Source organism: Oryctolagus cuniculus, chromosome 3 (assembly GCF_964237555.1).
Source record: "Oryctolagus cuniculus chromosome 3, mOryCun1.1, whole genome shotgun sequence".
Lineage (NCBI taxonomy): Eukaryota > Metazoa > Chordata > Mammalia > Lagomorpha > Leporidae > Oryctolagus > Oryctolagus cuniculus.
In genome coordinates, this window is record NC_091434.1 from 17035542 (window position 1) to 17047574 (window position 12033).

Below are 12033 nucleotides of genomic sequence, written 5' to 3' on the forward strand. Positions count from 1 at the left end.
AAATCTGTGACTTTGATGTAGCCCCACGGTCCTCAGCCAGGGATGATTTTGTCCCCAGGAGACATTTTTGGTTGTCACATCTGGGAAGAGGCTGCTAAACATCTGACAATGCACAGAACAGCTCCCAGAACAAAGAATTATCCAGTTCAAAATGTTAATAGTGCTGAAGCTGAGAAACCTCAGTGTATGGTGAGAATGTGTCGTAGAGCAAAACTTCAAAATCTTAAGTGTTTTGCCCAAATACATGCTATGTCCAAATAGATAAGACCCTTCGTGTCCTAGGACCTGGGTGGGTAAGAACAAGAACCACATTAGTGCTCAAGTATCTGAACTTCTCTTTTCCCCAAAGCTCTGTTGATAAATTTTTCCTATAGTTGAGGTGGGCACTTGGCCTAGCAGTTAAGATGCCCATTAGGAACTCATGATCTAAATCAGAGTGCCTGGATTCGATACCTGGCTCTGGCTCCTGATTCCAGTTTCCTGATAATGTAGAATGTAGGAGGCAATGGTGATGACTCAAGAAGTTGGGTCCTGGGGCAGGCACTGTGGCATAGCGGGTAAAGCCTATAGTGCCAGCATCCCCTATGGGCACTGGTTCAAGTCCTGGCTGTCCTACTTCTGATCCAGTCTCTGCTATGGCCTGGGAAAGCAGTAGAAGATGTCCCATGTCCTTGGGCCCCTACACCCACGTGGGAGATCAGGAAGAAGCTCCTGGCTCCTGGCTTCAGATTGGTGCAGCTCCGGCCATTGTGGCCATCCTGGGAGTGAACCAGCATGTGGAAGATCTCTCTTTGTCTCTCTGCCTCTACCTCTCTGTAACTCTGCCTTTCAAATAAATAAATAAATAAAAGAAGAAGAAGAAGAAGAGGAGGAGGAGGAGGAGGAGTGGGGGTAGGAGGAGGAGGAGGCTCCCCATTTTTATTTCAGCTTCCTCTTAATGTATACCCTGGGAAACCGTAGGTTATGGCTCAAGTGTGTGGGTGCCTGCCACCCATGGGAAGCTCATACAGAGTTCTTGGCTCCTGGCTTTCATCTGGCCCAGCCCTAGCCGTTGTGGGCATTTGGGGAGTGAACAAGTGAAGGTGAGAGTTTCTCTCTCTCTCTCTCTGCAGATTAAAAAAAAAAGGCACATATCACATTCACTATGCATATAAAGTAACACAAATCTAATTTCAAATATCATAGGAACGTATGTTACTTATGACAAGTCCTCTCTCCACCTCTTGTCTGTACTTTATGTGTTGGCTGGTTTCCTTCTTCCCATCTTCCTTTTCCTTCTGCTAGCTTCTCTTTTGTTCGTTCTTCTCAAAAACACTCCCTGGGGCATCCTGCTGCCATCTGCAGAGATTTTGCACAGAGTGAGACATCTGCATCTCCAGGGAATCCAGAATCTTCTAAAGCCATCCTCTCCCCCTTTCTCGTGGGGGGAGGGTTCATCTCTCTTCATATGGTGAAGCCAAACCTGGAGAACAAGGGAACAGGGTTTCTGGTTAGGAATATGTGAAAACTGCCTCTCAGATGGGCCCCAACTCCCCACTCCTGCATCCTGCCAACAGCCCCTCCAAGAAGTTTTATTTTTCCCCAACCCGCCCAGCTGACTTTGCACCAGTTTTGATAACATCCAGATCTGCCCTCTGTTACGGAGTTTTCTGCTACCTACATTTGGAGCAGAGTTTAGGCAAAGAAAACAAGCGGTGCCAGGGGTGAGGTTAAGGTAGGACTTTGGAAATTCTGTGAACCTGTTTGACAACTTTGCCTCCTCCAGGGAAACAGCTAGCTCGTCCGCTGTGGGCAGCGACAGGAATAGAGCCAGACCTGCCACGAGTCTGTGTGGCATGCCTCCTTACATCTCAAGAAGCAGAACGCCAGAGGGGGCAAAGGGGGACTGTTCAGCTCCACTCCAACATTTCCTCCAAACGCTGAAGGGAAAAATGCCACCTCTCCACTTCCACCCGAGAGGCGCGCTGCAGGGCTGCCTGGGATCTGCTAATAAAAGCGCAGAGCGTAAACTGCTTGGTGATTATTGGCTTTCGCCCTCGGACGGAGAAATGAGATCACGGTTTTCACGAAGGGCAGGAGCCGCTGCTGCCAGTCTGCTGAGGCCGCTACCTCCTCTCCCTGCGCGGGTCCCGCATTACATCACCGGTGAGCTCTGGCTGGTGGGGGGAGACGAGGCCGCGCCGCCGGGGGACCCGGCCCCGGACAGAGCAGGATAAACAACAACGCGGGGCGGGAGTGGTGTGCAGAAAGAGGGAAGGGTTTCGAGAAAGCAGGACCCAGTTTCCCACCACCACCCCGTGGGAGGGGACGCTGCACAGGCGAAACGTAACCTCTCGAAGCAGCCGCGCCCCAAACCCCGGGTCCGCACCGCCTCTCTGCCTCCCTGCCGCCCTCAACCCCAATTCCGGCTCCAACAAAACCCAGTATCCGAAGCTGCCAGGATAGCTACCTGGAAGGGGCCGAGGGGGACAGCGGAGAGACGCCCGGGGACTGGGAGGGACCGAAGCTCCCGCGCCGGGGGAGGGTGGGGTGCGGGGACGCGAGTGGGAGGCGGTCGCCACTGCGCCCCCGCCCGGCCCAGCCAGCGGTGCCTCCCCCGCCAGGCGACAACAGTCGGAGGGGGGAGGCAGAAGCGCCTCCTCCCTGCCCGGAGCCGAGGCAGCTGCGCCGGGGGAGGAAGGCGCTCACCTTGCCCCCCGATGAGGGGCGGATCATGCCATGGCAGCGCCGGCGAGCCACAGCGGCGGCAGCGAACAGAGCCCGAGCAGCAGCCCCGGGAGCCGGGCGGGAGCCGGGGGCACCGCGCTGGGAGTACGGGACGGCGGGGACCAGGGAGTCCGGCAAGCTGCCGCGACGGCCCCCGGCCTCCCTCCGCTCGAAGACTACGAGTGCAAAATCTGCTACAACTACTTCGACGCGGACCGGCGCGCGCCCAAACTGCTGGCGTGCCTGCACACCTTCTGCCAGGAGTGCCTGAGCCAGCTGCAGCTCCGCGCCGCCGCCGCCAGCGCTGCGCCTGAGCGTCCACCGCGCCCGCCACCCTGGCACGGCCCTCCCGGCGCCATCGCGTGCCCTGTGTGCCGTCACCGCACGCCGCTGCCCGACAGCCGCGTGCACGGCCTGCCCAACAACACCAAGCTCGCCGAGGCCTTCCCGCTGGCCCTGCGCGCCGCGCAAGACCCGCTGCCCCAAGACCGACTGCCGCCGCTGCCTGCGCGCCGCCCCGCGCCCGCAGCCGCCGCCGCGCCGCCCGCCGCAGCCCCGCAGCCCGAGCCGCCCGCCGAGGACGCGGCTCCCGAGCCTCGCGCCCGCACTGGCCTGCGCGCCCCGGGCGCCTACGAGAGCTGCCAGAACTGCAAGCGAGCCGCGCTCACCGCCGGCTGCGTGTGCGTGGTTTTCTCCTTCCTCTCCATGGTGGTGCTGCTCTTCACCGGCCTCATCTTCGTCAACCACTACGGCGGGGGAGGCGGCGGCGGCGGGGGATCCCCCGGGGCAGGAACGACGCCTGGCACGGGCCCGGCGTCCGGGACGCCCTCGCCCTCCCCCGTGGGACCCATTTGTCTGTCAGTGGCCAGCATCCTGGCGCTCTTCTCAGTCGTTGTCACCTGGGTCATCTGCTGGCTCAAGTACCGGCCCGAGGGCGCGGCCGCCGGCTCTGCGGGAAGCGGCGGCCCGAGGGCGCGGGCGGCGGCGGCTCCCGGCGGCGCGCGGAGGAGCGACACGTAGCGGACAGCGCCCCGGGTCTCTCGCCTGCCCCTGGAGCCCGCACGGCCCGAGAGAAGGGAGCCTCTGGCCGGGTGCGCCAGAGCCTCTCCGTGTCTGCGTGCGGGCCCCCTCAGGGCGCACACACCCTCCCGACCCCTGCGAAGCCCGGGTTTTTCGTCCCCTCGGGTTCTCCACACTCGACCTGCTCAGCCCTGGGCCAAAGAGGGAAACCAAGGAGACGCCCAAACTGTGTGAGATCGGCCCCTGCGTCATGCACCACTCCCATCCTCGCCAGAGTGCGCGGCGATCCCTTCCCAGAGTCCCAGGATTTGCAGAAAAAAGGCAGTGGGACTCCCGCTGCGCCTGCGGAAAACTGGTTTTCTAGGGGCTGGGATTTAGGAGTTTCCTTTAGGGCTCAGGTGCGCGCGCGCTCGCGTCTGCCGCCGTTGTGAATGAACTTGACTCTCCCAGAGGAAGAATGCACGAGTCCTACACGTGAGGGAAACCTTTCCCTGCTTCCCCGCCGTGCCAGTACCCAGTCCTGGGTACTGAAAGCAACGCACGCTGGGCGCGGGCACAGCGCGGCCGTGAGGGCGCGGCGGCTGGAAGCGCCGCCGGCCGCATCTGTGCGGGATTGGGCAGATGCGCAGCGCGCGTGCTTGTCGGGGCCGCCGGCCACGGCGCGGTGCAGGGGCGCGGCCCGAGCGTGTCGGTGCATTCTGCCGCCCGCCCAGGGCCGGCTGTGTGAGCAGAGCCCAGAAGTCCCAACTCCTGGAAGCTGGTGGCGGGTTTATGCACGAAGCCACTGCTTGGAAGTCATTTCATCTTCTGTAACTGGACTCAGGGAGCTTGAAAAGCCTGTTTTCCCTTTTCTCAAAACTGACTGACTGTTGCCCCCACCTGGAAGATATTGAAAGCTATTCACACAGAATATCCACCGTAGGCTTTCCTCGACTTTTTTGTTTCATTTAAAATAGCCCATTTTCGAATATTTAATTCTAGAAAATCTTATGCATTGAGTTTTCCAGAAGAGTTGTTTGATAAGCAATGACGTTTCTCCCATACCTCCAGTCCAAATGCATTTCGAAACAAGGAGTAGAAGATAATGGTATGTTGGTAATTGTTCAAGATTTTACACAGTATTCAGTTATAGGATAAAATATTAAATAGTGCCCAAAGACGAAACTGACAAGTCTGCTTTGACTATGAGGATATAATAGTGTACATTTACAAGAAAAAAATATTATCTTGAATTTAGGTGTGTGATGTTGTTGGAATCACCAAAATGTTTGCATCTGGTCATGTGATATGAAAAAGGATATGATTTTGTAACTAAAAAGATGAACCACAAATGCGTGTGGCAGGTGGATTAGATGCCTTTTTTAGAGAAAGAAAAATATCTTCCAAATGTATTTTATATGAAAACATTCTTTATTCCAATCTTGAAGCTTGGAATAAGACAAAGTTTTCATGCTTAAACATCACAGAAGATGCTGAGGGTGTGTTGTTATTCCTTGTGTATTTATGCAAGCCAGCTGCATGATATCTTGACACTATTCTATTAACTGAACTTGAATGGAGCATTTGTATCTATCCTAGGAGTGAAGTAATTTATTGGCCCATGATAAGTGGTGTGGCTGCTAATATAGGAACTACAATATGATGTGCTATATGTCTGCATTGTCTTAATAATAAAAAGGAATTATTTATAGAAAAACCTTTTTGTTGATGTTTATTTCATAGTGAAATTGTTTCCAGTTATTTGTACAGTACTTCTGTTCCTTAAACACATCTCCATCCAAGTTCCAATTTCATATTTTGAGTGGGGCTGAGAGAAATCTCACACATGGGAACATCCACTACTAAGAGGATCACTTCATGGAATTATTGGTAGTGTTTAATAGGAGTCCCTGTAGACCCGGTAAGAGCTGTTGTGGTATTCTGAAAGGAGAAGTGACTGCCACTAGAATACTCACTACAGCTAAAATCTGTTGTCAGACTCTGTTCTTGGTTTCTATGAAATGTTTTGGGATTCCTCACACTAAGAATTATGCTTCAGAGATTGTTTGTTTGAAACTCCAAAATCTTGCGTTACTTCTATATTCATTTTTATCTTTTACTCACTCTTTTCTTTCACCCCCATTGCTGGTGTTTGTTTACATTCACACAACTATTTAAATGCACAGTGCATGTACACATATATATGGGTATATATTATACATATGTAAATATATAGAATATGTATGATATATTGCATTATAATATCAGAACTTGGCATTTGTATGTAACCATGTGCACACATATGTTTATTATTTAATTTTCTTGAACTGGCCACCGAGAAGTCTGTCTAAAGTTCCTTGGGACCCAACTTGCTTCTTACAGAGTCTATTTTCCACAGAAGTATACCAACCTAAATTATTCCTCATGAATGAGAAAAAATCTTTGAATTGTTAACACTCACCATAAAAGTCACATTTTGCTTCTTTCATGTATTGCACAAATTTCTTACCATGACAAATTTGTTAGGATCCTTTAAAAATTAAATAGATGCAGGTAATAGCTCAGTACCTAATCATGGAGAGGTTCCCCCAACCTTGGGTGACCTTGCTTTATCACTAATTTTGGACTTTCTTACCAAGAATTGAGTGGCAGGATGGAGCCATGAAATGCATATGTCTGGTTTTTATGGTTCTCTAGTATTCATGTGTCCCATTCTACAGATTTGACTTAAATAACTCCTATTTAATGTGGAAAGACCTGGCATACCAACACCTGAGATGAAGCAGGCATTGAAGAAGACATAATTGTTGAAATAATCAATAGGTTGTCTGGAGGGCTACTAGTTCCAGTGGAGTGCTTTTCTCCTTTCCCATGACAATTTTCATCTTCTTGGAACTCTTGATTCAATCCTGGACACATCCCAACTTATGAGTGAGAACTACCAGTAAAGTCACTGGTTCCACCTGCCTGGAGAACTCGGAGTCTCCCAGCTCAGGTTCTGCCTAGGTTCTGGGGCTGCAGGTAAACATTATCATCATGCTTCTTTACAGTCTAAATTGCAGGTGAAAGACAGCCATTATGCAGGTGAGGACCAAAGGTAACAGCATTCACTTGCAGAAAGCACACAGGGTTTGGGATCTAACTACTGGTATTTGCAGCCAGGAGATGCCAATCTGCATATTGGCCTCTTTCTCTACTTGGGAAGTCATTTAACCTCTTTGAACCTCCAGCTCCTCATTTATAAAATGGAGAGAAAAGGTTTCAGCCTCATGTACCTCATGGAGTTGATGTCAGGATTGCACATCTGAGAAGAGGTTGGATAAAAGTACTTAGGGAATTAAAACCCCATGTAGGCCTATAGCCTTGTTTTCATTCAGGTCTCCAAGAGTCTAATGTCACCTCCCCAGAGAAGTCTGCCCTGACCACTCTGTTCCTGGTTGATACAGATTTCAGTTTTACTTTCTTCTTAACACAGCTATCTGCAGTGGTCTTCCTTCCTTCCTTCCTTCCTTCCTTCCTTCCTTCCTTCCTTCCTTTCAAGCTGCAATCAGAGTGTGTACATAAGGAGATAAGGACAGAAACCTGCTCATCCACTCTGTCCTTTCCTCACACATAGTAAGTGCTGGATACTCTGTTGAAGCTGTTAAAGGGAAACCCTGGGAACCTAGGGAACTTGGCTCCCCAGACTCACACTACTACTGAGTAACTCCTGAGTCCCTGGGGATGGTGGTTTTCCCTATTTCATAAAGATTTTTAAAAGGTGAAGAAACAATTTCCAGGACAAGCACTTTGAACTTTGAGAAAAATCAAAGTTACTGCATGATAGTCAGTGAGAGAGAACTCTAGGAAGAGTAAAGAACACTTGGTTTCCATTGTCAACATTTCTGCATTGTAATTGCTTTTTGGGTTTTTATGCATTTTAATGGTAACAGAAAAGGTTTTTGACTGCAAACAGAAAACTTTATTAGAGTTGGTTTATACAAGGCTTACTCACTTTCTGGATGTTCCTTGAGAGAAGCAAAGAACCTTGTCTAGATGCAAGGCCTCTTCAGGAGATGATGCTAGAGCTGATAGTCCTTGACTAGACACATGGCTGAACAAGAAATGCAACTGCAAGCAGAGTGCACATCAAACATAAGTTATGCATCCGTTCATGAGTTGCATGGTGACAGTCTAAAGTATCTCTATAAACATGTCTGCACTATCCACTTCAAAGACAGTAGCAGCATAGTTGGAAAAGCATTATTGCAATGGAACTGCCCATATTAAGAATGAGATTAGTTGTTTTCAGTTTTGTCACTCTGATGTATCAACTCTTCAATGTTTTCATTTTAATAAAACATTCTTCATACATTTGATAATTTTGTTGATCCCAATAGCTGAGTAATATCTCTTTATCTTGTGACCCAACTGATGTCCTCTCTTAATTTCCAGTAGCTAATTTTCATATTTTACATTTCTGCTGCTATATAAAGATTATTGAGTATCATGAGCAATGAATTGAATTCTTGCTTAATATGTGTTTGTATTTTTTTCTCTTTGAAATCATGTGCTGTTATTGTACATATATTACACACCAAGGGGTTTTTTTTCCCTAGGAAGAGCTGATATTTACCATAATAATTATTTTGAAATGAATTTTAGGATTTGGTTTGAACTTAGAGCAATGAAGAAAGAGTGGAAAGGATTGTATTTACTTGTTGCTAAATTTCTTCTGATTGTCCACAAGATAAACTTTGTAATATGAAATATTAGCATTGCTTCTGCCAATTTAATTCAAAGGCTTCTGTTCTCTTATGAAAACCTAAAATATGCCTGAGAAGAAAATTTCTCTGATAAATTCACAATCATTGCTAATTACAAGATATATTTGGGGAATAATGCTTAATGTCCAGTTTCCAAGAGGAAGTTGAGGAATAATGTGTACACTTCCTTTAGGGGAAAAAAATGTTGTACTTGCATTTAAAATTGGATCATCCATAGTTTAGAAATACCACATCTCTGGGGCTGGCCCTGTGACAGTAAAGCCACTGCCTGCAGTGCCAGAGTCCCATTTAGGCATCGGTTTGAGTTCCGGCTGCTCCATTTCCAATCCAGCTCTTTACTATGGCCTGGGAAAGCAGTAGAAGATGGCTTATGTCCTTGGTCCCCTGCACCTACTTGGGAGACCCAGAAGAAGCTCCTGGCTCCTAGCTTCAGATCAGCTCAACTTTGGCTGTTGTGGCCATTTGGAGAGTGAACCACCGGATGGAAGACCTCTCTCTCTCTCTCTTTCTCTCCCTCTCTCTCTCTCTCTCTGCCTCTGCCTTTCTAATGAATCAATAAATCTTAAAAAGAAAAAAAGAAAGAAAGACCACATCTCCATGGGGTTTTTGTGGATGTTGAAGTGAGAAGAAATGCAAAAAAAAAAAAAAAAATTCTCCAGCTCTTAATATTATACACCACGAAATGAACAGAAGAGAAAGTGTTTTGTTACTGAAAGAATAGAATGCCTTTATTTTAACAGCTATGATTTCAAAGAATCTTGGTAATGTATGGTCTGCTGTATGGTCTCCAATATATAAAAATACTTTTATATCTACAGTGCACATTTAAAAATATTTTGTAATCCAATTGTAGAGTGCAAGTTGCTTCTCACTATAGTTTTGGTCTCCCAGCAAGAATCAGTTATTTCCTGGGAGAGACTGGGAGTGAGAGGAGTCAAGCTCTGCAAGCCGATGACTTGTATTCAGAGGCCATTTCTTATAGAATTCACACACAGCAAATTTGTTTCCTGACATGAGCCTCAAGGATGTCCTTAGCCTGGGTTACAAGTTAGGATAACGAGAGGCTTAAAAAAACAAATATGGAAGCACCCCTCCTGTCCCTAGAGACCACATATTTAATTGCTCCATCTCCAGGGAGAAGTGTATCCATGTCTTTAAAAGGCACCCTCGGTTGTTCTACTGAGTGACTAAAATGAGGGCCATTATATTTCACAACCATTTTATTGAACTACGAATGTCTCCCTAATCTCAGTTTAATGAACTAAATGCCGCCAGGTGCGTTTTCTCTGAAACTCATTAGGAGATCCGGTGACAATGCTTCCATTTTGGAAGTGGCCATACTTTGGAAAACCAAAGGAAGGTGGGTCTCTCTATCTCATTCACACTCCTATTGCTTTTGCATTCCCAGAAAGTTAACTAATTATTTGTATCTCTCTTTAATTTTTTAAATTTTTTTGAAAATTTTTAATTGTACATATTTGTGGGGTACAGTGTGATAACTCAATACACATACTCAGTGTGGAAGATCAAACCAGGTTAGCTTTTCTATTTCCTCAACCACTAAAAAAGTTATTTTATTACCATTTAATAATCGTGCATGTTCACGGGGTACAGGGTAATCTTCCATACATGCATGCAGTATGTCTGACCTCATTTGGCAAGCTGTGATCTTTTCTGTCATGGGCAGGGTGAGGCTGCGCCTTCCCCATCCTAAGCCATTTCTGAGGGCTTTCCTAGCCCCTGCAAAAGAGGTGTTTTCCATGTTCGAAGAATCTGATCAAAATCTGGTGACAACGTGGGGATTTGCTGGCAGTCATGTGAGTAACCACGAAAGTCTGGAGGTTAAATGAACAAAGGGTCGCCCCTGGCAGCCGAAGAGGAACTCCCAACTAGTTTGCAGGTCGCCAACAGGTGCGCGCGCTAGAGCAGATCCAGCGCGCATTGTCGTGTTCTCAAACGCTCCCTAGGAGAGCCGTTAAATGCTTTTAAAAGACCCTTCGGAGTAGCCGTTCAGCGTGCAAATTAATTCCATGCTCTCGGATCCAGGTGTCAATGGATTTGCTGGGAGGCGGAGCTGCCTGCGGTGAGTGTGCGACTGGAGTTCGCCTGGATTTCTGTCGGTTTGGGCGCGGGTGCGTGGCGTCCGCTGAGCTCAGGGATTCTGCGGGGAACACGGGGCTCATGGGACCACAACGACGGCCGGGGGCTGGGGGCAGGACAGCCTCTGGAACCCTGGGCGCGGCTCTGAGGTCGGCTTCGTGGAACCCTCAGCCTGGGTTGGCGCCGGCTCCCTCAACCTCGCGGCCTTCCACGCTGGTCACAACCCAGGGTATGTTCAGCGATCTCCTCTCCCTTGGGCCGATGACTCTTAGATTGTCCCCTTCGTCCCATTTCCCAGCCCAGTTAACTGTGGGCTTGAGACCAGAAAGGCAGGGAGAAATCTAAGGACAAGGACACGGGCCGCAGCGCACCTGGCTGGTGCGCAGGGCGGGAAAAGGCAGTCCCGGTATCCACCCGATCAACATCTCTGCTTAGCTTATTTGTTTTTGTTTCGTCTTTGTACGGAATCTGATCCTCATCCTCCTGATTTCAGGGTGTGACGGGCGTTATGTTAGACCAAATGGTGATTTTACACCCCTGCCTGCCCCACGGGCGGCTGCCAGCGCCCACCTGCCACCTTCGCGCTCCGGTCTGCTGTTAAAAGCGGTACAGATGCCCCAAATAAGTAGGTTAGGAGCAGCGCGGCGGCCGCAGCGGCACGCACGCCGCAGGCAGTCGCGTTCAAGGCCCCCGAGGTGTGTCCCGAGCTTTGGGCCCCCCAGCAGGGATTCGCAAATCCCAGCCCCCAGCGGCTCCCTAAAACGCTCCCTGAACCCAGAGTTTCCCATTCCCCATCCCCCCCGCCCACCCCCCCACCCCCCCTCCCCCGCTCCCGGAGGTGTGGAGGGGCCAGACGAGTCGGTGTGCCCCTGACACCACCAAGCGTGGGGTTTCTATTGCAAACACCCTGGGAGTCTTGGGGGTTCCGTTTGTAAATTCCTCCCAGCTCGTACCAAAGAGCCGCGCTTGCATGCTCCCGCCCAGGGTCCCAAAACCGGCTTCCGCAGTCGCTCTGTCCTTACCCTAGACCTTCCACGACATCTCCAGGAGGCAGGCGCACTCCACAGAGGTTCCTCGGGACGCCGGGAGGATTCCGCCTTGCAGACCTAGAGCGTAACCGCTACAGCTAGGGGACTACGCGAAGCTGGAGTTCTCTTTGCAAATATTCCCCGCCTACCATGGCTTGTCCCGCCCAAATTAGCATCAGGGATGATGCTAAAGTGTTTCAGGTTCTTCAACCGGAAAATAGAGACCAATGAATCTCCCTGGGAGAAAAACAAAAAACAAACATTTAAAAGTAGGATTATATAATTGAATGTGTTTCAAAGGGGAATTGAGGCAGAATTCAATTCCAAATTCTTTTCTGTCAGAACAAGGTAGGTCGGTGCCTAGCAGAAAAATTAAAGGTAACCAAGTGCTGTTGAAATTTACTTAGAGTTGGAACAAGGCAAACAGTGAGAGG

At 49.3% G+C, this 12033-nt stretch overlaps 1 protein-coding gene across 1 annotated transcript; it reads left to right on the plus strand.

Annotated features, from left to right (window-relative positions):
- The first annotated feature begins 1804 nt into the window (after positions 1-1804).
- RNF228 (ring finger protein 228) lies at positions 1805-5413 on the plus strand. Its single transcript, XM_051849124.2, has 2 exons — positions 1805-2145; positions 2604-5413. The coding sequence occupies exon 2, from the start codon at positions 2719-2721 to the stop codon at positions 3724-3726; it is 1008 nt and encodes a 335-aa protein (XP_051705084.2). The 5' UTR covers positions 1805-2145; positions 2604-2718; the 3' UTR covers positions 3727-5413.
- Positions 5414-12033: the final 6620 nt, after the last annotated feature.

Coding starts and splice junctions, on each gene's coding strand:
- RNF228 (XM_051849124.2), top strand. CDS start 2,719: ATGGCAGCGCCGGCGAGCCACAGCGGCGGCAGCGAACAGAGCCCGAGC.